Below are 24,140 nucleotides of genomic sequence, written 5' to 3'. Positions count from 1 at the left end.
GACTTTATTCTTACAATTCATGGCTTATATAGCCATGCCTAAAACTAGCTTATGACAATTTATATTTACCATTTCTATGTATTCGCGGTTTCACAATAATGGTGGGCAAGCATATTTTGTGGGCTTAAGTATGCTGGTGTCAGATCAGCCTTATATGTGCTGTAACGACGCACAGCTGCCAGCTACGTAACGCGTCGTCACGATGCCGATGAGTAGTTTTTAAGTAGGTGTAAGTAGTTGTAAGTTGAAGAGAGTTTTTTGGAGTAATTTCGGTTGGAGAGGGAAATGAACGCGCATTAAGGCGCACCCTGCTATTGAGAGTTGAGAAATAAAGGAACATAAAGCATCATATTTGAGTGGTAACTGCGGCTCGCTTTATTTCTGGGGAACCAAACAAAGAATTTTGAAGCGACTCTGGCCGACGAGTATACCCGGACCAGAGCAACGTTACAAGTGGCGCCCGAGCAGGGACCCCAAAATAAAGTGAGGTTAAACACGACCGCGACCACGCGGCTAGTTGGAAAACGCGAACGAGCTGGGTGCGAGCGTTGAAGAAGGAGGAGCTGATCGAGCTGCTGCAGGAGTTTGGGATCGACGACGCGGGCACCGTGGAAACGCTGAGAACACGCTTCGCCACGTTTGTGAAAGCGGCGGGGCCGAAACACCAGTTACGCCTAGAACTGCTAGCGGCCCGCTATGAGTCACGTCCGGTGAGTCCTGTACCGCCGAAGGCACAACTGGAGGTCCCCAAGCGAGAGGAAGGTTCGCCCGGCATGCACCTGCCGCCTACGGAAGCTGCGGCATCGCCAAGAACACCGACCGAGCATCCCAAGACACCATCAACGGGGCCATTAGCGGCAACAGCACCAGCTGGGGCTGCACCAGTGACCGTGACCGCCACCACCACCTATACGACAGAAGCGCCAGCGGCGCCATGCGTGACCACGAACCAGATCGTTGCCACGACGGTGGTGACGACCCTCGCCACACCGTCGATGGTCTCGACGGCCGGGCCGGCCGTGTCAACCGCATCCGCGGCTGGTTCGGCCCACTCGACAATGTCACGAGCGGAGCGGAGAGCCCTGAGTACGGAGGTGGCACAGTGGGGAGTGCATTTCGACGGCAGCGGGGACCCACGAGCATTCTTGCGCAGGCTAGAAGAAAAAGCGGAAGTGAGTGTGGAGCCGGTAGATAATTTGGTGCCGATGTTACCAAACATTCTGGAGGGCGCGGTACTGACGTGGGACCGCACAAGGCGAAACCCGACCCAGTCGTGGGCAGAGTTCCGCGCGGAACTGCTAGAAGCGTACCCGGCCGCTCCTCACATTGAGCGGTGGCGACAGAATGCGCAACGACGCTTTCAGGGCGAGTCGGAGTCCACTGCGACCTACGTCCAAGCGATGCTGGAATTGATGCTCGATGCAGACATGCCCAGAGAGGAGCAGCTGAGGCTCATCTACCGCAACAGCCGACTAGCGATCAATATCAGGATACGGCATCAGGATGTCCATACTGTGGCAGAATTCAAACGGCAAGCAGCAGACCTGGAGGAGTTGGGCCTGGTTCCTGCCTGTACCATTGGGGCAGGGCCATCCCAGCCAGCGTTCATGGGCCCACGGGGGTTTCCGATCCGACGTCCGGAGCCAACGGATACGAAGCCCATATCTGGTGGTGAGTTAAACAGGCGAGACTTTGTCCCTTTACAGACTACACCCGCGCGAACAACAGCAACCGGGCCCGAGATGCAGAGCTCGTGGGTACACCAGGGGCGGTCTTGCAAACGCTGTGGTATGGCGGGGCACGACAACGAATGCTGCCCAAACCAGCAACAACTATACTGCTGGGATTGCGGTAGGCTGGGCATACGAGCGAACGAATGCTGTCGCCGCAGAGCGGGAAACGCCAGGGGGGCTCGCCACATACAGCCAATAGGCGAGCCCACGCAGGAAAACTAGTGGCAGAACGCTCGCGAGTGATGGTGTTGAGGGTGGATTGCGGTGGTCTTGTCCTCGACGCGGTGGTGGACACGGGAGCCACTCGCAGCTTCGTGAGCCCGGCGCTGGCACGACGCTTGAGAAAGCCAGGTGGGGAGAATGTACGGAGTGTAGAGGTGTCGATGTCGATGGCCAACGGCTCGCGACAAACTGTTTGCGAGGAGACGATGACGGCGATAACAGTGGACGACAAATGCATCTCGATACCACTGTTGACACTGCCGGGCTGCGAGGACGAGCTCTCACTAGGGCTGGATTTCATCAGCAAGGCCTATGGTACCCTCACCGCCGGCAGCCACAAGCTGGAGATGCGAGATGTGCGTGAGCGACGACGGCGGAGAAGGCGTCAGGCGCGCCGCAGAGTACGATGTGCGGCATTGGTGACCACAGAGCCAATTGCTCCATCGGCGGCTACGCTGACAGATGAACAGGCTGCTCAGGCTGCCACGTTCCTTCAGGAGGAATTACCACGCTTTGAGAACATTGTGGGCGTATCGTCGGTGGCGACACACACGATCCGCGTGAAAGACGACAGGCCCATTAAACAGCGCTACTATCCGAGGAATCCGGCGATGCAAGCGGTGATTGACAACGAGGTTGACGAGTTGCTGGCGAAGGGCTGCATTGAGCGGTCAGATAGCGCGTACAGCGCGCCCATAGTCCTGGTACGCAAGAAGAATGGGGCGTGGCGAATGTGCATCGACTACCGCCAGCTGAACGAGCGCTCGGAGCCAGACGCATACCCCATTCCGAGGATCCAACATATTCTCGAACAGTTACGACAGGCAAAGTACATCAGCAGCATCGACTTGCGAAACGGTTATTGGCAGATCTCCATGGAGCCCGACAGCCGCAAATACACCGCCTTCACAGTGCCCGGACGGGGCCTTTTCCAATGGCGAGTGATGCCATTTGGCCTGCACTCCGCCCCAGCCACCTTCCAGCGGGCACTAGATAGCGTCATCGGCCCGGATATGGCTCCACACGCGTTTGCCTATCTGGACGACATAGTTGTGGTTGGGAAGACATTCGAAGAACACCTATGTAACCTGAGGGAGGTGTTTCGAAGACTGAGAGCGGCAAACGTACGGGTAAATCAAGATAAGTGTGAGTTTTTTCGCAGGTCCATATGCTACCTGGGGCACCTGGTGACAGAAGACGGGATACAGACGGATCCAGAAAAGGTGGCAGCCATACGTGAACTGAAGCCCCCGGCCAACCTAAAACAGCTGCGGCAGTACATCGGGATGGCCTCGTGGTACCGCCGCTTTGTACCCAATTTCGCCACAACGGTAGGCCCACTCACCGAGCTGTTAAAGAAAGGCCACAAGTGGAGTTGGGGAACACCGCAGCAGGAGGCATTTGATTGTATCCAAAGACAGCTCATGGAAGCGCCGGTGTTAGCGTGCCCCGATTTCACACAACGCTTCTGCCTACAGACTGACGCCAGCGAGTATGGGCTGGGCGCGGTTTTGACACAGAACGTAGACGGCCAGGAGCACGTGATTTCCTACGCCAGTAGGAAACTGCAGAAAGCAGAGGTCAACTACAGCGCCACGGAGAAGGAGTGCCTGGCCATTGTTTGGGGAATCCGAAAGCTGCGACACTATCTGGAGGGCTATCACTTTACCGTCGTGACCGACCACTTGGCGTTGCGATGGCTTAACTCAATCGAGAGTCCCACTGGTCGCATTGCACGCTGGGCCTTGGAGCTGAAACAGTATACATTCGATGTCCAGTACCGAAAGGGAGCCTTGAACGTGGTGGCCGACGCGCTGTCACGGCAGCCGCGCGAGGTGGCCGGCCGCGCACACGTGGAGCCAGAGGCAGCGTCAACTTGTTAATGGCTACAGCTGCTGACGGCAGCGGTGTTGGAGAGCCCCGGCAAATACCCCGATTACGCGATACAGAACGACAGGCTGTAGCGCCGCATCGCCAATGTGCTGGGAGAAGATGAGGTGTCACCATGGAGGCTATGCGTGGCCGCGCCTTTACGACAGGAGGTGTTGAGAGAATGCCACGATGACGCAACGGCGGGCCATATGGGAGTACGCCGAACATGTGCGCGCGTCGCAGACCGATACCACTGGCCTGGTCTGTATCGCGACGTTGCGAAGTATGTGCACCAGTGCCTGCTGTGCCAACGCTATAAAGCCCAGCAACAGCTGACAGCAGGCAAGATGCATTTGAAACCAGCGGAGGCAGCGTGGGACGTCGTATGCGCCGATTTCGTAGGGCCGCTGCCGCAAGTGGGCAGAACTGGTCCCCATCCGCAAGGCAACAGCGGCGGCAGTGAAGCTGGCCCTACGAGAGCGGATCCTGGCGCGGTTTGGGACGCCGCGAAAACTCATCACAGACAATGGAGCCCAGTTTACAAGTCGCGCGCTAAAACAGTTCCTCGCTGAGGCAGGCATACAGCAACAACTGACGGCACCATATACACCTCAGGAGAATCCCACGGAGCGGACCAATAGAACGGTCAAAACATTGATTGCTCAGCTGGCGGATGGGCAGCACAACACGTGGGACGAACAACTGCCGGAAGCACAATTGGCTATTAATACAGCACTTTCAGACGCAACGGGCTATTCACCGGCTTTCATCCTATTTGGGAGAGAACCAAGGCATCCACGCACACTGTACGGCAGGGATCCAGACGCCCCTGAGGCAGTACCAGGTACCCCACAAACACACGCGACACTGGTACAGTTCATTGCCCGAATAGCAAAAAGAAACCAAGTGGTGGCCAGTGAGGATCAGGCGCGTCAGTATAATCTGCAGAGGCGCGAGTGGCGACCCCAACTAGGCGACGAGGTTCTCGTGCGACAGCATCACCTGTCCAACGCCGCAGAGCAGTTTGCGGCCAAGCTGGCGCCTTGCTTTGATGGGCCATTCACAGTGCGTGCATTTATATCCCCAGTCATAGTGCGCTTACGACCAGTAGCGGGCGGCAGAGCACATGTTCGAGATCTGAAGGCGCTGAATGCAGACGTCAGCGTCGCCGACGAGAGCAGCGACAGCGGCAGTTGGGGACCATGCCACTAACAATCTCTCAACAGTCACAACAGCAGCCATCACAACAGCCGCAACAGCGTAAGCGGCAGCGACACGATAGTAGCGGCCGCAGCAACGGCAGCAGTAGTGACTTCAATAGCAGCGGCACCAATGCAGCAGCGGCGGCGGCTACGTTGATGAAGGCAGTAGTGGCGACGCCGGCAGCCGCGGCAACAGGTGACGACAACAGCGGCAGCCATGGCGGCAGCGGCAGTGGAGGCAGCGGCAGCCATGGCGGCGACGCCAACACAGCCAGGCCAGCGGTCAAGCGTCGGGGCAACCAAAGCAGGCGCTCCTAGCTAAAGAATAACGTCCACGTAATCCTGCAGACATAATCGAATTTTATTACGTTTCAGCCACATATAGCACAAATGATACCTCAACGGCACCGATGGGAGGCCCGGTGCACTGGCAGTATAAGATGTACACCGTGCATGCCGCCGGCACATAATTAGCCGTTGCGTGCTACAGGTAGTCCATCAGCGGCAGGCCATGCAGGCTGGAAAGTATAGTCAGTACTTTTGCGGGATACAGCTCGTTGCCCAGCAATCACCAACAGATTCCGCACCCCAGAATTTGAAATTCAAACACGTGGCGGAAATGGAGAGCGAAGACAACGATGCGACAGAATGACAGCGCGAGCAGCTGACTGTGAAGTTACAGGTGGCGTCGACAGGTGGTCAAACGCGAGGGGTGGCAGCGCTGCCGCCCAGCTGCTACACATATGGCGCGATGCTAACAAAATTTGAAACACCATCGATCGGGCCGTTCGACCCTTTGGGGAAAGGGGGAGGTGTAACGACGCACCAGCTACGTAACGCGTCGTCACGATGCCGATGAGTAGTTTTTAAGTAGGTGTAAGTAGTTGTAAGTTGAAGAGAGTTTTTTGGAGTTAGTTCGGTTGGAGAGGGAAATGAACGCGCATTGAAGCGCACCCTGCTATTGAGAGTTGAGAAATAAAGGAACATAAAGCATCATATTTGAGTGGTAACTGCGGCTCGCTTTATTTCTGGGGAACCAAACAAAGAATTTTGAAGCGACTCTGGCCGACGAGTATACCCGGGCCAGAGCAACGTTACAGTGCAGTGCACGGGACTATGACATATATTTCATTGTTGGTCTTATGCTGAAGTAGCAGAATAATATGTGTCTTATTCTTGCTTATTATTATTGCTTATGTTGGCAGGCCAGTGTCAATGCACCTATAATTCGTGTGCGCGTGGCACTATGGTGCCAATATTATAATTTGATGTTTCCATCATAGAATATTTCGGTGTCTTCATAGGTGATATCATTTGAACAGAGCAATTTCTGTAGTGGATAATTCTGGTACCTTCCGTGTTGAAGGAGTGAAGTTAGTGATGTTATCATCAATTAAGATGATCCATTGCTGTTCCGGTTCTATGATGGCCTTTTGTCGAAGATCGTCGCCCAGCACTTAGGGTTCCTTTCTTTCAGGATATCGGAGAGACATTCTCTGTTGATGAACTCATCCTCGGCATCCAGGACTCCGCATATGTGTAGCATATAGTTAGTATTTAAGTATACCGATGCAATATAAATGTACCCCTGGAATGTAGTTTGTAAAATATATCGAAAATGTAAATAATATCGAGATGAGCTCCGCTGAGCATTATCTCCCATCACTAACCATACAACATATAGATGCATCATTTCATACAACGAAAACGTCCCATCAAAATTGCGAGCGACAGCTCCCATAGCTGTTCGGGTATTTGCCGAATGTGAGCTGTCGCATTTCGGCTAACCCGACTGGGAGCTGTCGCATTCGTGCTCTCTGTGACGAAATTTCATTTCATTTGCAGAGAGGCAGTCAACAGAGACGGTCGATCTGTGCCGCTTATGCTCTTTGAATGTGTGCGTACACATATATACATGTATACGTTTATATGTATTTGTTCTTTTACTGTTTTGCGAGCTGTAGCTTCGATTTTCGTTTTCAGATACGTACATATGTATGTATGTGTGCAAATGTAGTGTTTATATGCAGACAGTAGCCTTGACATGACCTACCACAACTTGTATTTATGCACAAGCAATTTTGTTGATCGACTATTTCCTATTTTTGTTTGATTGGCTTGCATATTAATTTAAAAATATTTGGTAAAAATGTCAGTTGGCATTCAAATCAAGTTCATTTTAAAATATTAGTTTAAAAATATTTAATTTAATTAAAATATGTACATTTAAGTGTTTTAAAATCTTGACAAATTTGTAAAACTGGTGTTTGTGTTATAAATTTTTTCCGATCGATTTCAAATTTGGGGACTGTAATCTACATAACTAAATCTACAACTTTGCTTTCAAGGATTTTCAAAATATGCATTTTACAAATGCAGGCAAAACAAACAATACAAAATATCAAACAGTTGGGGACAACTAAGCATACATACACACACACACACACACACACACACACACACACACACATACATACAAGCAGCTGTTCGTGTAGTTGCGTGCAAACGATTGAAATAGCCAAAGCAAAATGTGAGACACTAATGTGTGAATGTACACACATATGTACACATCCTATGTACATGTACTTATCTATGTATGTATGTATGTTCATCCGTCTTGCACTGACAGAGCAAGAAATGCTAATGCTATGTAGTACATATGTATGTATGTATGCCTGTGTACGTACATATATGTATAGCATGTATGTTATTTCGTATGTATGTATGTATACATTGGAAAATCGAGCACTGTTGTTTGATTGTAGGAAATAATGTTCTATGGTTTTAAATCAAATTTTTAAAACGAAAAACAACAACAACTGCAGGTCATTGGCGCAAAATGCCAAAAGTTTACAGTTACCGTCGCTAGGCAACGACTGCGTGAGCGATAGTAAAGCAGAAACCGAAAACGGACCTACGTTGCGGGCAGATGTACATATGTATGTTTGTATATGAGTTGTTCTAATTGATCTCAATAACAACAACGCGGTGCGTAACGAAGATATGAACATATGTATGTATGTACGTATAACCATACATAGTACTTATTGTACTATATTTGCTATTTGGAAAATGAACTCTTTAAAAAACTTTAGAGAGCGTCGAAAGCAGAATATCATATAGTAAATAAACTTATAATTATAAGCACATTTTACTTAGCCCAGCAAAGACGGGCAAGACCTGCTACAAGTAGTAATGTATATGAGCAAACATATTAGATCGGTATCCAGCGAACACCACGTAAAGGCCATCAACATGTTAATGGGGTCCTAAATTAATAGGACCTTTGAAATGACTTAATTTCAAAAATGCATAACATTTTAATTACTATTTATAAGTATTTGAAATTAAGTCAAATCCATGTTCCCCACTTTATATTATTTATTATTTAGTTTCTTAACTTACAAGTAAATATTTGCAAATATTTAAACATAAAGTAAGAAAAAAATCTACTGCTTAATTATTTTTAATTTATTTTAAGCTACCTTGGAGTTCTTACTACCAGCAATCCTATCTGTTATCCATTTAAAATTTTTTCTAATTAAAATCAAAATGAAATCATTAAGCAATTGAGTTCTGTGATTATAGCACGGACCAGACTCTGTAAACCAGCATGCGTATTTATCTAACTTTGATGTAATGAATACGCATTTTTGAACTATTTTTTTTTTTCAAATGGAATCTGTGAGACTTTGTCTCGAAATACCGTTTCAAAACATCAAAGTGTATTTTAATTAAAGTAAAAAAATCATCGGATGGAGCTTTAAGTTTAAGGTTACTATTAACGTGACCGAAGTTTTTATTTACTATTAAATACTCGGAAGTACACTGGACTTCATCGGTCGGTTTCAACAGATTTGAACAGACTTTGCAGTTGTGTTTCTTCAAGAGCTTATAAAAGAGCTACCCTGCAATATATTTATTTATTTATTAAAATTAGTTGCTATACATATATTATAATATAAGAACTAATTACAAATTAGGAGTGCTAGCTACCTTGGCCATCGACTCGACTTTTAGATAATAAATAAGTACTTACAGTTTATGGAAATTATTACAGTCTTTAATAAATTTTATAATTTGTTCGGTGTTTTGGCAGGGTTGACTGATTGGTCGGATGGTTTGGATTCCCCAAAATTCTTAACTCTAGGATTGTGGAAGTTAGTGCAATTATCTAATAGGTGTTCAATTGACAGATTTTTTCCGCATTCGCGGCAGGTAGGCTTAGATTCTCCTTTGAGGATGTGCTCATGTGTTAGATCACTATGACTACAAGTTGGGTTATAGTGCATTTTGGACTTATTATGATTATTATTATTATACCAATGTTGGAATAAAGCCCATTTGGCAATTTCTTTAGTTTTCAAAATTGTACCAATATATTTGGCGATGTCCAGTTGTGAGCAAGGTATTATTTTAGAACATGATGCTCTTCCTGCCAGTTTCGCCACTTTGTCAGCGAGCTCGTTCTCTTCTATATACATGTGTCCTGGAACCCAGATGAGCTTTATTTTGTTTTGGTGTTGTATAACGTAATAACGGATATCAGATAGAAGATTTCTTGTGTTGTATAGATTGGCTACACTTTGGAGTGTGGATAAACTGTCGCTGCAAATGATGTGCTTGTCTTTATGGTATACTGCGTGTTTGATGGCTTTTAGTATCCCTACAGCTTCGAATATAATCGATCCGACTTGGCCAACGACAGTAAAAGTTGTTGCTGTATCGCATTTGGATCCATCGGTGTAGAGTCTTCTCCAGTTTGGGTATTTTGCAGTTTCCTCTGCAAAGAGTTGCCGAAACATATCTCTTGATGAAGTGGATTTTTCGAAGCTATGCAACGTTGTGTTAATGGTAGTATTACGTAGTCCATGGTGGTGATGGGCTGACTTTGTTCCAGCAATGCGATAACGCAATGTCGTGTCCCTTGCTAAATTGGATACATCCCCGAATTGTAGACATAACTTTGCACCTTTTCCGATGCTTATATGCACACTGATAGTCCTTCCTTCAGATAGGATTCGTGGTGCACAATATTTTGGGTATAAGCTTGAAAGTAGTTTCGGCAACTCTGGTCGCTATATCTGGCAGACCCGCTTCCGCTAATATACATTTTGAGGGCGTCGTTCGATAAGCGCCTATGCTTCGTCGTACTGCCGCGCGATACGGGGGAAACCCCATTTTGATGTTAGACATGGCACACCAACCATAAATGGGCAGCCCATAGTCAATTTTGGATAACATTAATGCTCTTGTAGCATGAATTAGTATTGTTGGATGAATAAGGGATCGTTTTGTGGTTAATAATTTTATTATGTTTTTTTGGTTTAAATTAATTCTGAGATCATAACAATGTTGTTTGAGTGTGAGTCGTTTGTCGAATGCAATGCCGAGAATTTTCAAGAAGTTTACCTGCTACGTTATTAAAAGTTAAGGTAGTATTAGTACAATGGTGTTTCTTACATATATGAAATATTTTACATTTTTCTATAGAGAGCGTGGCTCCAGAGGTTTTCCCCCAGTTTTTAATATCTTTTCGTATTTTTATACTCTGTACATGAAATGTACAGAAGTATATTAGGTTTGCGGGAGCTGAAAAATGTAACAGGCAGAAGGAGGCGTGGCAGACCCCACAAAGTATATATATTCTTGATCAGCATGACGAGACGAGTCGCTGCTCAAGCGCTGCCCGCGGCTGTTGTTGATGCTGGTGCTTTGGTTGACTGCACATATGTTTACACAGACACGAATAGATGCGCATAGGCATACATACACTCACACAGACGCAATTGCTATGTAAATGTGCAATTATAAACCCTTTACGTGAGTTCGAATACCGAGAGAGGTAAAATCGATCAAATTTTTTTTTTTTATTTTCTTAATTTTTTTTTATTTTCTATAATTATTGTAAACATATGTACAGAGTATTTCAAAGTCGGGACACCCGACTTTAGCTTTTTTACTTGTTTTAAATGTATTATTTAGAATTGTTGTGTCTTTACTTTTACTAAATATTAACGCATCATCCGCATAAACTGATAGTTATATTTTTCTATAATTCAGTATGATGTTATTAAACGATTGGAAGGCGATCATGAACAATACGACTGATAGTGGGGATCCTTGGGGGATCCCGTTGTAGAGTCTGTAGAATTTTGATAGAGTGTTGTTAACTCTGACACGAAACGAGCGATTGGTCATGAACACCTTCACCAGGTTGAATATCCTAGGACCTACACCCCAACGGGTGAGTTGATTCAAAACAGTATGCACCCATACGCGGTCAAAGACCTTTTCAAAATCAGTTGCCAGGATGGTAACATGATTTTTGGTCGAAAGGGTGTCTAACGCGTAATGGTTGAGGTGCAGGAGGGAATTCAGCGTACTGTGTTTTTTTGGTTTAAATGCCGTTTGGTGGGGGCTAATGAAATTGTGCTTAGTGATATACCACATAAGTCGTTTTGCACGGATTTTTTCTAATATTTTATTAAGGCAGGGGAGGAATGAGATAGGCGTGAAAGATGCTAATTTGTGAGTTGGTTTATTGGGCTTCGGAATTGGGATAATAATAGCAGACCACCATACATGAGGGTAGGTACCTACTTCAAGCATTATGTTGTAAATTTCTAATAACCTTTTCTTCGACTCCATTGGTAAATTCTTGAACATTGGGTAAGATATACGGTCATTGCCCGGGCTTTTCCCTTTAGCATGGTGTAAGGCCAATTCTAGCTCGATAAGAGTGAAATTGGATTCGAGGTCGAGTGCATCCAGAGATAAGTTGGTTCTAGACTATTGTTGGGACATGAAGTGATCCTTGCATGACTTGTACTCCTGGGAGAAATTTTCATCTTTGGAGTAGTTGGACCACGTACTTCCAAAGGCATTTGCAATATCAATTGATGAATGAAGTTCTTCACCTCTATCTATTATTACCTTAAGTGGGGAAGGCGGGTTTCCTATCAGAGCATTTATACCAGCCCATACTTTCTTTGTTGTTGTGGAGGGTGTTATTTTGGAAGTGTATGCTTCGAAACTTTCCCATTTGGCCTTTTTTGCAGCTTTTTTAAACAATGCGTTGACTTTTTTGTATGCTATTAAATTGCCGGTGGATTGAGTTTGTTTATACAAGTATTTGTGCCACAGCTGCTGTTTCTGTTCTCTCAGTGCTTGAAGCTCTGGGCTCCACCAAACAATATTCTTTGTACGGAAATTAGACTTCGTTTGGCAACATTAGCCGCTGCTTTAATTGCCCTTGTTATTCTAGCTCCAAACAGGTTTGAGTCATTTGTAGTTGGAAAATCAAAGTGTTGTTTGCATACTGCCTGGAAGATTTTCCAATTGGCTTGATCCGTGTGGTACTTGATCATTGGATGGGTCTTTATAGTTTTAAAATGTGTCTGAACAATCGTCGATATAGGGAAATGGTCACTCCCATGTAAAATATGGGCAACCGACCATTTGCAGGAGGGAGCAATGATGCTGAGGCAAGTGTTAGATCGACATGGGTGAAGGAGTGGTGGTTGGAAAAGTGGGTGGCAAAGCCATCGTTTAGTATGGTTAGATTCGATTGGTTTATAGCCATTTCTATTTCGTTGCCTTTGGCGTCCGTGGAGTTGGAACCCCATAGAGGGCTGTGGGCATTCAAGAATTGCTGTTGTTTAGGGCGTTAAATTATATGCATCGTATGATGGGCTTTGGTTTAACGGGTAAAAAGGGGATGGGGGAGGGAGTATTTAAAGGTGATGGAGGAGGTGATTTGGTAGAGCCTATTGCTTCGTTTTGTGGTTGTTTTTTTATTTTTATTTGTTCTATGCTAACGCAGAGCTTACTTTCAGCACTAGCTACGGTTTGCTGATAAGATAATATAGGTAGGGGGTGGTGGGAGAGGTGGCCGAAATTGGTCCAACAGATGTTATGGGTTGTGCTTGGTTTTTATTATGCTTTGATTTTTCGCTTTGATTATTAGCAGCGCTGGCCACTGAAGAGTATGCGGTATTATATGGTTTAGTCCCGTTTGTTTGTAAATTGCTTTTGCTTCACGCATTGTGTATTTATAGTTTTGATTTTGAGTATTTCCTTTTGTTGCTGGTACTTAGGACACTGGCGAGAGGAGGGGTGTTCTTCCGAACAATTTACACATTTGGTCTGTGTGCAAGTGGTGGGGGAGTGCGGAGGTGCAGCACAGTTTACACATGCCGGTGGCATATCACAGTGCTTCACTGTATAGCCAAGCAATTGACAAGAATTGCATCTCTTTGGGTTAGGTGTATTCACCTTGACCGAATGCCATGATATATTTATTTTTGATGGGAGGTTATAAAGCTCAAAACTTAATAGGATGACAATGCTTGGCTTAAAAACACCATCATATGCTTTGGTAAACTTATGAATGGCAGTTACCTTTTCCGGGCTGAGTTCTTTAACTATCTTCTCGTCTGAAATATCAGCAAGATAGGGCACGTAAACAGTACCTTTTACAAAGTTGAGCACTTCATGAAACTTGCATGTTATATCGCAGATCCCAGTTAGCACGGTTGTGTTTATAAACTTCTCGGTAAAGTTCCATCTCGCAGGTTAGAGATTGATACTATTTTAGTGGATATCTTGTTAAGGGCAGCATGCACGACAAAGCAGGAGAACTCTGATATTTTCTTTTCACAATTGTTGGAGGCCATTATAATAAATTTTGCATTTTCTACTGCAATTCATGGTAGCTCAGGGAATGCCATGTCCAGTTTTTGGGTTGGCCTTCGTTTTTTTATAGGGGGACTCTCGGCAAGCGGGGAAAGCCGATTGTTCCCCAAATTGGGTGGCCGTGAGGCCATATTGGGGCTTTATTAAAGTGTTTTTTGTTGAAATAACTTTGTCGTGGTTTATAAGCAAAAGATGTGATAAATTAAAGCCGATACAAAAAAATAGAATGTGACCGCTAGAATGAAAATACGTCTGCTCGCAACGAGACGTAGTCGAAGACTGACCCTGCAAAATAACGTAAAGCATTCTCATTGAAAGCGTCTTGAATATTCAAATCTGTTGCTTCTATGGCCAATTCTAATTCTAATTCGTCATGAATGAAAATCAAATCATTATTATTTAATTTTGACGTAGCAACAAACAAAACTTCTGCAGATTCGCTCCAAACTTTTTCAGCTAAATTAATAATGGAATATATGGATAATATCATTCCCTTCAAACAATAAACTTCCTGTGGATACTTACATTCTTGTAAGTATGTTCGCATATCCAGCAGGGTTTGATGAACTATATTGTTTTGTTTTAAGGCACATCTATAAGGATGAAGTCCAATGTACAGCACAACTCCACGCCAGGCAATAGCCGAAACTTATACCCTACCCTCACCCTTTTACCCGATAGCTCGGATGGCCTAACTAGGTGTCTACTTTAGTCGCCTCATACTACAAGCGTTGACGTACTGTGATGATATTCTAAACCCCGCCATCACACAGGGGGCGTTGTAATATACATACGATCGAAGATGGCTACATCGACTCATCTTGTCATGCTGATCAAGAATGTACAAGTATATACTTGTGGGGTCTACCACACGTCCCTCCGCCTATTTTGTTGCACAAAACTGGTTTTAATTTTCTTATTATTCTAAATATATGTACGCAGTATTTCAAAGTCAGAACACCCGACTTTTGCTTCCCTACATGTTTTTATAAGACAGTTTACATTAATTGTAATGATTTTTATTTCTTTTGATATGCTACTTTGTGTGTTATTTCTATTTGGATCCATTTTTTGTCTTTTTTGTAACTTTTCATTAAAGAGTAGAAGGAATAATTATGATATATATACAAGTACATACATATACATATGTGTGTATGCTCATTTAAATGTTGTGCAATTGCATAAGTTGACCAAATAACTTTGCCAAATTGTACAGCTTTTAATTCTAGAAATTACTTGCCTTGATTTATCCCCTGTCATACTATATACATACATATGTATGTATACTTGTATATGTATGCACATATAGCCATACATAGTATTTATTGTACTTTATGTCCTACCTCTCGAAAGTAATTTGCTATTGGCAAATGAACTCTTTAGAAACTTTAGAGAGTGTCGGAAGAGAAATATCATATAGTAAACAAACGTATAATTGTAAGCACAAATACTGAGCCAGCAACGACGGGCAAGACCTGCTAGTTAATATATATTTATCTAATTTTATTTTAAATTTCATCTAAATCGGTTAATTTTAAGAAAAGTTATTAGCGAAACAATTTTACTCCGGTACTACGCCCACAAGCTGTAGCATCAAGTTCGCTCTTCTTCTTCCTCTTTTTATACTCTGTACATGAAATGTACAAGAGTATATTAGGTTTGCGGGAGCTGAAAAATGTAACAGGCAGAAGGAGGCGTGGCAGACCCCACAAAGTATATATATTCTTGATCAGCGTGACAAGACGAGTCGATCTAGCCCTGTCTGTCTGTCTGTCCGTCTGTCCGTCCGTATGAACACCTGGATCTCAGAGACTATAAGAGATAGAGACACCAAATTTTGCACAAAGATGCGTTATGTGTGTATTCTATACGAGTTTGTTTTATTTTTTTGATTTTCCCCCCCACTTCCCCCCTATGGGGGTTTTCCCGATTTTCCATTCGTATAATCACCTATATCTCGGAGACCATAAGACCTAGGAACACCAAATTTTAGTCCAAGGTGCCTTGTATGAATACGCAGAAAATGTATATTTTGGAATTTCCCTCCCTCCCCCCTCTCCCCCGCAAATGCGATTTTCTCTAACTCCCGTAATTCTTGGAATTTCGAACTAAAATTTTGCAAATACCCTCAGTTAGTAATTATGTGTCCGTATGCCAAGTTTCACTATGATAGACCGATTTACCAAGAAGTTATAGCCATAAATATATTTGCTGCTGCAGCGCTGCTGCAGCGCTGCCCGCGGCTGTTGTTGATGTTGCTGTTTGGTTGACTGCGAAAATGCTTACACAGACACGAATAGATGCGCATAGGCATACATACACTCACACAGACGTAATTGCTATGTAAATGTGCAATTATACACCCTTTACGTGAGTTCGAATACCGAGAAAGGTAAAATCGATCATTGAATTTTTTTTTATTTTCTTAATTTTTTTTATTTTCTATAATTATTGTAAACATATGTACAGAGTATTTCAAAGTCGGGACACCCGACTTTAGCTTTTTTACTTGTTGCTTTTGCTAGAGGCGCATATATGATATGATATGAATGACCATATATATCCAATTTGGAAGCAATTCGTACAACTTTCCAATATAACTTAAAGAGATGGCAGACCAAGCACTTTTAATGCCTTCATTTAATTCCTTTTTGGTAGAATACTGTCTGCCAGATTCGTAAACTTTGCGAACCATCCATCCCAACACATTTTCTATTATGTTGATGTCCGGTGAACATTTAAAATTTTTGAAATGTGAAAAAGCAGTTCTCAATACGTTTTTATAAGTATTTGCATTCATATTCGTGTTCAAAAATTGCAACTCGCACGTAAAATTACAGGAGATAGCTCCCCACACCTTTACACCGTCCCCACGACTATGAAGTTGAACCAACTGATGCTCCTGCTTCCGAAGGTCATGGAAATAAAAGGTATATCCATCGGATCATTCCAAATCACATTTATTTTCATCCGAAAAGAAAACAAAGCTCCAATCAAAATGTATGCAGAGATTGATTTAATCGTATTTCCTTCTGGTGGTTTTTATACCCTGTACCCAAAGGGTAAAAGGGTATATTAGTTTTGTGCGAGTGTACATGGAACACACAGAAGGAGGCGTGGCAGACCCCACAAAGTATATATATTCTTGAACAGAATGACAAGTCGAGTCGATATAGGCATGTTTGTCTGCCTGTCTGTATGAACGCAAGGATCTCAGAAAGTATAAGAGCTAGAATAACCAAACTTGGTATCCAGATTGCGAGAAAGCCCGAGAAAGGACGAGTTTGTTCATTTTTTCCGATGCAACCCCTCACTCCACCCCTATTCATGATTTTCTATAACTCCCGTAATTCTGAGAATATTGAACTACAATTTGGTAGTCACATCCAGTTACCGATTATATATCTGTATACATTGTGATAGGTTGATTAGAAATAAAATTATAGCCATATAAGCAGGCCCAAGCTGTGTCCGCAACTGTATTTGTTGCTGCTTTGACATAATTATGTAATGCACACATACATATGTACAAGTACACAAACACGCATAGACACGATTCTGATGTAAATGTATGTATGGAATATTTTATATTTAATTTAATTAATTAATTAAATTAATCAAATTTTTTAATAAAATTTTGTTTGTGGGGTGGTACAGGGTTTTTAAGAGTTGAGCCTGCTCAACTTTAGCATTCCTTTCTTGTTTTCTTTAGTTTTAATCTATTAAAATGTGGAGCATTCCTTACAACCCTTTGAACAGTAGATAAGCTGACTTCAACACCAACATTTGCCCTGATCTTTGCGGTCGAATCATGAGAGTTGGATGCTTCTCTCAAAATTGCTCTTTTATCAGCATCGGAAATCGCTTTATTATAACCACATTTTTTATTTATAACTCATCCCGACATTTTGAGTAATTGTATATAACTTTTCCACTTCTGTCGACCTATTTTGCTATTTCAGTTATTGAAAGCTTTAACTCTTCTTAAGCTTCGTATTATGCATTCTCTTCAACCGATAACGTTTTTTTAACCCATATTAGGGAAAATAGGTCACTTGAGCAGTAAAAAAAAATTTCGTTACAATACCTGTTCAAATTCCGAAGATAAAAAAAAACCAATTGCATGTTCTAACTTGATGACTCAAAAATGAAGCACCCTTTTCGATTGAAAATAAAAGAAAATAATAAAAACCATATAACGGTATATTGTTTTGTCAGTGATAGTGCATACAAAGAAAAATAGAAAACAAAAAAGTTGCTTAAAGGTTACAACAACAAAATCATTGGCTGATGTATGTAGGTGCGCTAACCTGATAATGCGCAGTGTATATAGAGATAAAGTAGCAAAGTTTGGGTTGGGTTTGGGTCGAAAAATAATAATAAAAAAAAAAACAAAACTTAACTCGTGTAACTCAGCCGTTTCCGATATCCAAGCATGTGCATATTTGCTTTCATGAGCGCATCGGTTCGTGTTCAGGGCATCTTCTGGAACCCGTTAAGTGGTTAACAGGCTCACGTCCAGCGTCTATGCATGCGCAGCATTTTACGTAATTTTCGCATTCTTTTATTTTATGGCCTGGGTCGCCGCAATTCATGCATAGATTCCTCCTGTCTGGCCCTTTGCAGTTCGTCTGGAAATGACCTGATCCAAAATACCGGAAGCATTTTCTTGCATTTTCCCAAAGGCGTATTCTAGCTCGAGTCCACACGATTTTTATTTTGCCAAGCTTTAGCAGTGTTTCTAAACTTTCATTGGAGAGCGTCACGTAGGCCGGGATCTGCTCTCTACTGTTTGCAGGCGTAAGTCTTACCCGCACTTCTTCAATTGCGCTGCCGACAGATATTTTTACGGCTTCTTCAACTTCCTTACCTTACCTTATCTGTGAGGGAGTCAAGGTCGCCAGCGTCACCACTAGTTTGAGCTCGGTTATTGATGCAGTCTCTTGCACCTTGATCTCTTGATCTGCTTTACAAGGTCTGGCTGAATCTTCTCCCCCCCGTCGAGTTCTACGGGAAGTGCGCCATTTCGCGTTTTCCGGATGCACTTAACGTTTGTTCCTTCCATTAACCCCGTATTTTTTTTTTTCGTATTTTATTTAAAACTGTCCATCATGGACAATCATTAAATTGGATAAATATAAACTTCACAGTTTATTATTTCATTTAGTATGTGGTTGTAGTATCCGGCTAGTCCCTGGGGAGGTCCAGAGGATGGGACCTGAGCAGCCTCCTGGTCCGTTCGCTGTTGTCCCCGTATGACTGCGCAAGTTTTTCAGGACTTCTGCATAGCTACATACATCAACTGATGAGTACCGCTTTAAATTCAAAATTTCCAAATTCGGAATTGCAATCATGCTTTTGAGAAATTAAAGCCTTCCAATCATTTTCAATGGGACGAAGCAGCTTATTAAGGAATCGCATTTATGTGTATCAACTAGTTCATATAAAGAGGATACCGAGGATACCCATGATCCCATTTGATCATTTATATGGCTTCAATTTCCGGTAGCCCAAAGGCCAAGCCTTCGAATTAGTAGGGATCGACATACGATAGTAATGTTTTACTGTATGTTGACCTATCACGGGTCGGAGCTCCTGAAAATCAATTTATTTTGCTACCACAAAATAAAACATCAAATATATTTTACAGAGAACCTCTGGCCTAATAAGAATAACAAAAAATTCCATAAACGAACATAAAATCATTAAAATAGTAATATCCAAAATAAATTTTACTCCTTCTTAGTAGCTCATTGCAAAAAGAAGGGTGTATGTGTGTTAAGTGTGTGTGTGTTATAAAATGTATAATTTTTAAATTTTTTGTAAAAATACCCGTGTCTCCACGATGATCAGCAGGTCATAAGCATTTGCGTTCAGTGCGCAATGCTGCTCCAAGCGCCAAAGCACGCATATTGCCATGTTCCATATGTATGGACGACTAATTGACCCCTGTGGGCATCCTCTTGTATACATATATGTATGTATATACATAAACATGTATCTACATAAAATACATACTTATGTACATTTGCATAAATATATAGATTGTGACATTGAGGGCTAGTAGTTTATAGTATTAAACACTGTAAAATATAACAACGACATACATACGGTCTTCATTTATAAGTGGAACCCGTCCAAAATTCCTCAGCGTGGTCGAGTTATACCCGACAATTTAATTCTATTTTAAAAATCGGTACGCCTGCCAACGCTGATATGTACATTTTATTTTTTGATGCATGCGCTATCTATCCTCATATGCATGTACATACATTTACCAGGTAACACCAAATAAATTTGCATGTTGACATTAAATAAACTTGAAAATTTACAATAAATAATTTATCAAAAGTACAACAGAAGAACATTGCAACACTTCATAACAAGTGCAACAAGCTGCTGACTTTGCGTCTGCTTTATTTCTTGCACGCGCCAACTGCATTACGAACAACGGCGCTGCCAACGCCGCTGCCGCTAAGCCACAGCTTGTTAGGGATAGATTTGATTTAAGTTAAAACAGTCCCAAAATTACTTTTCAATACTACTTAAAAGTACAAGGTGGAATTCAAAAGTTCCAGGACTTTTTAAATAGCGCGGCTCCTAGTGGCGCCATGTGTTGGAAATTTTTATCCGTCAATTGTGTATTCTTCAGTGTTGTCGTATGGAATTTATATAACAGCTGATTTGTATAACAGCTGGTATAAATGTGACATTACATTTGTAGTGTTGGTCGGAAAATGAACATCGAACAAAGAGCCAACATTAAGTTTTGTTTTAAACTTGGTAAAACTTTTACCGAAACTCATCAAATGATGAAACAAGTTTATGGCGATGATTGTCTATCCCGTAGCCGTATTAAAAAAGAGCCGAAATCATCGCTTAAATATATGAAATCGGAATTATCAATATCCGCAGCGTCGATTTATCGTATTTTGACAGAAAATTTGGGTCTCAGAAAGGTTTTTGCTCGATTTGTTCCGCACACTTTGAAACAACACGAAAAAGACATTCAACATTCAAGAGACATCATTAAAGAGGCCAAAAAGGACCCAAACTTTTTATATTCGATTGTGACTGGTGACGAAACATGGTGCTTTGAATATGAGCCCGAAACCAAGCATCAAAGTGCGAAGTGGCAGTCTTTAGAGGAGCCGAGGCCGAAAAAAACTCGTCAACAGAAGTCAAAAATCAAGTCAATGTTGATTTGTTTTTATGATTCCAAGGGCATTATTCATAAAGAATTCGTTCCAACTGGCCAAACGGTTAACGCGGTGTTTTATGTTGGTGTTTTGAAGCGTTTGGTAGCACGAATTCGTCGAATTCGGCCGGAATATTGTGAAGAAGGAAGCTGGCGATTATTGCATGATAATGCACCATCTCACCGTTCGACACTCACTATGGATTTTTTGACCAAAAATCGCATTCATACCATCAACCATTCACTCTATTCGCCTGATATGGCACCGTGTGATTTTTATTTGTTCGGAAACTACATTTGGCCATGAAAGGAAACCGCTATGCTGACGTTGATGCCATCCAACAGGCGGCGACTGCCATCCTCAACGTTATACCGACAAAGGACCTAAAAAAGTCGTTCGATCACCTTCTTGAACGTGCAAAACGTTGTATTCAGGCGGAAGGAGACTATTTTGAAGGCGACCAATAAATTTTTCAAAAAAAAAAAAAAAATAGTTTTCGTTTTTTAATAAAAGTCCTGGAACTTTTGAATTGCACTCTTGGACTAAATTTTGCTGTCTCTAGGTCTTATAGTCCGAGATATAGGCGATTATACGAATGGTAAATCGGGGAAACCCCCATAGGGGGGAAGTGGGGGAAAATCAAAAAAATAAAACAAACTCGTATAGCGTACACAACAATTGCCAGTATTAGTGAGGCAGTTAGTTAACCCCTCCAGGAAATTTAATGATGTTAAAAGCCTCTAAGAATTTTCCGGTAACCCGACCAATGCCTTACACTGCACAACGCAGATAAATGGGATCTAGAATCATTGAAATATCAATTAACAATATTGGTACAAGGCAACAACCAATCAGTAGAAGAATTTTTTCAGGTTGTTTATAATCACTTGTCCTTGATACTAGTACACATTAGGATGTATGGAACTAAACAGGGAATCTGAAACACTCTTATGACCAAAATATATCGCGACAAGGAACTAGATACCTTTGTAAAAGGATTGAGAGGAGACTTACCACGGATCCTCGGGATATAGAACCAGTAGATCTTCCCTCGGCTCTTCATTACTGACTGAAGTTAGAGAAGCAAATCTATCGGACTAACATAGCTTGGAACAAAACCCAACAGACAAAACCTCAACCGCGTCCTGAACCAATAGACGTTACCACGAACATCCGCGCAAGGATGGTCAATTACATGAATAGGCCCAATTTCGAAGAAGCGAAAAGACCTTCACCATTAGCGAACGCCACTGACAAAAGACAAAGGAATTTGAACATACAAACAATAGAACAGAATGAGACCAAAGATAGTGAAAACTACGTGACCGTGGAAGACTACACTCAGACAATTATAGATTCTGAACAACAAACCAAATGCGAACAGACGCTGAATGAGTACACCCAACAAATAGAAGAAGCAGATGGCGAACTGTACGACCAATACGAACATTCAGACATCAATTTTTAAGAATAAATAGCTCCTCTCTTCCTTACATAGAATGCAAGATGGAGAGCCTAAAATAACTTAAAATATTGATAGATACGGGATCAAATAGGAATTACGTCCAACCCAAATTTGTGTCCGAACCTATTCCAAATGAAAAGTGTTTTGAAGCCGTCACAGTCGGCGGAAACACTAAAATCAAATACCACAAGTTCGCTAACCTTTTTAATAGAAAATATATTAAAGTAAATTCTTTCTCTTACCCACGCTAAAAACATTTGATGTCATATTAAGCAACGATAGTCTTAAAGAATTGGATGCTGTAATTCAAAGCAGCAAGAATATATTAATATTAAAAGGCAACATTTGCATACCCATTAAACAGAAAAAAAATCGAAGCAGTTAATACAGTAATACCACGAACAGACCGCATGACAAATTAACAAAGAAACAAATTAAACCAATTAGTTAAAGCATACCTCAGTCTTTTTGCCAATCTCGATGAAAAAAACTGACATATACGACTAACGTAAGGGCAGAAATCCGAACTAAGACAGATTCTCCAATATATAGTAGTATACGCACATAAAGAGTACACACTATACGCAGTGCATTTATAAGAACACACACTGTAACACTCTGTTGCAGTGGTTACAAAAACTAGAGACCTAAGCATATTTCAGGCACAACGTAACATGATCCCAATTATGCGCCTTAAGCGACATATGTGCAGCGTCGGCGTCTTTATCATAATCACTTCATGTGTGCATGTTATTCTTTCACGCTGCTAACAGCGCTGAGTATACAAGTAAATATATAATGCAGCCACACCGCTGCCGACGTTTCTGGCAGCGCAGCTACGCGGCCTTAGCTTACTTTAAGTCCAAAAGTTAAAGAGTTTTAATAAAGCATCAACAAAACACACAATGCGTGCTTATAATGGGACCCCGTCAATTCTAGTATTTGATGGGGGTCCACATATCTTTACAATATTCAAAATTTTTCCAATTGCAAATGTCATTAAAAGACGAAGTACATAAACAAATTAAGGAACTTTTGGAGGACGGAATAATCCGACCATCCCGATTTCCATACAATTCCCCTGTGTGGATTGTTTCGAAAAAATTAGACTCTTCTGGGCAAAAGAAATATCGCATGGTCATAGATTACAGAAAATTAAACAAAGAAACAATTGCAGACAAATATCCTATACCCGACATTAACGAAGTATTAAGCTAAGTAACAATAATGTATTCACCAAATTCATATAAAAGAGAAGACAGCTTTTCCATTCGGACTCAAGAATGCGCTGTCAATTTTTCAGAGGGCTCTTGACGATATACTTCGTGAGCATATCGGAAATCAAGTAGAAAAGCTAAAGCCGGTCGTTCCGACTTTGAAATACTCTGTACATATGTTTAGAATAATTATAGAAATTAAAAAAAGAGAATTAAGAAAAAAAATGTGATCGATTTTACCTCTTTTGGTATACGGACAGACAGACAGGGCTAGATCTACTCGTCTCGTCATGCTGACCAAGAATATATATACTTTGTGGGGTCTGCCACGCCTCCTCCCGCAAACCTAATATACTCTTGTACATTTTGTGTACAGAGTATAATTATAAGAACTACTAATTCACTAAACTGTTTGGATAGTTATAATCAGCTAGTACTTAACTCGAGATAAATTATATCGTAAATCACCTTGAATAATTTTTAAAATGTCACAATGTTTCGAGGATGATTCAAAACGAACAGCATCCTGTTCA

At 42.3% G+C, this 24,140-nt stretch overlaps 1 protein-coding gene across 1 annotated transcript in view; it reads left to right on the top strand.

The window, feature by feature from the left end:
* LOC115628194 (mucin-5AC-like) overlaps positions 1-24,140 on the top strand; it is a 73,597-nt gene that overhangs the window by 13,841 nt on the left and 35,616 nt on the right. Inside the window, exon 4 of the mRNA XM_030524187.1 lies at positions 518-1,041. Within this exon, the coding sequence (XP_030380047.1) occupies positions 518-1,041 (524 nt within the window). The remainder of the gene's footprint in view (positions 1-517; positions 1,042-24,140) is intronic.

The sequence above is a fragment of the Scaptodrosophila lebanonensis genome, unplaced genomic scaffold (assembly GCF_003285725.1).
Source record: "Scaptodrosophila lebanonensis strain 11010-0011.00,11010-0021.00 unplaced genomic scaffold, SlebRS2 tig00000112-arrow-arrow-pilon, whole genome shotgun sequence".
Taxonomy (NCBI): domain Eukaryota; kingdom Metazoa; phylum Arthropoda; class Insecta; order Diptera; family Drosophilidae; genus Scaptodrosophila; species Scaptodrosophila lebanonensis.
The sequence above is the reverse complement of the archived record's forward strand: the minus strand, read 5'-3'. Positions and strand labels throughout refer to the sequence as shown.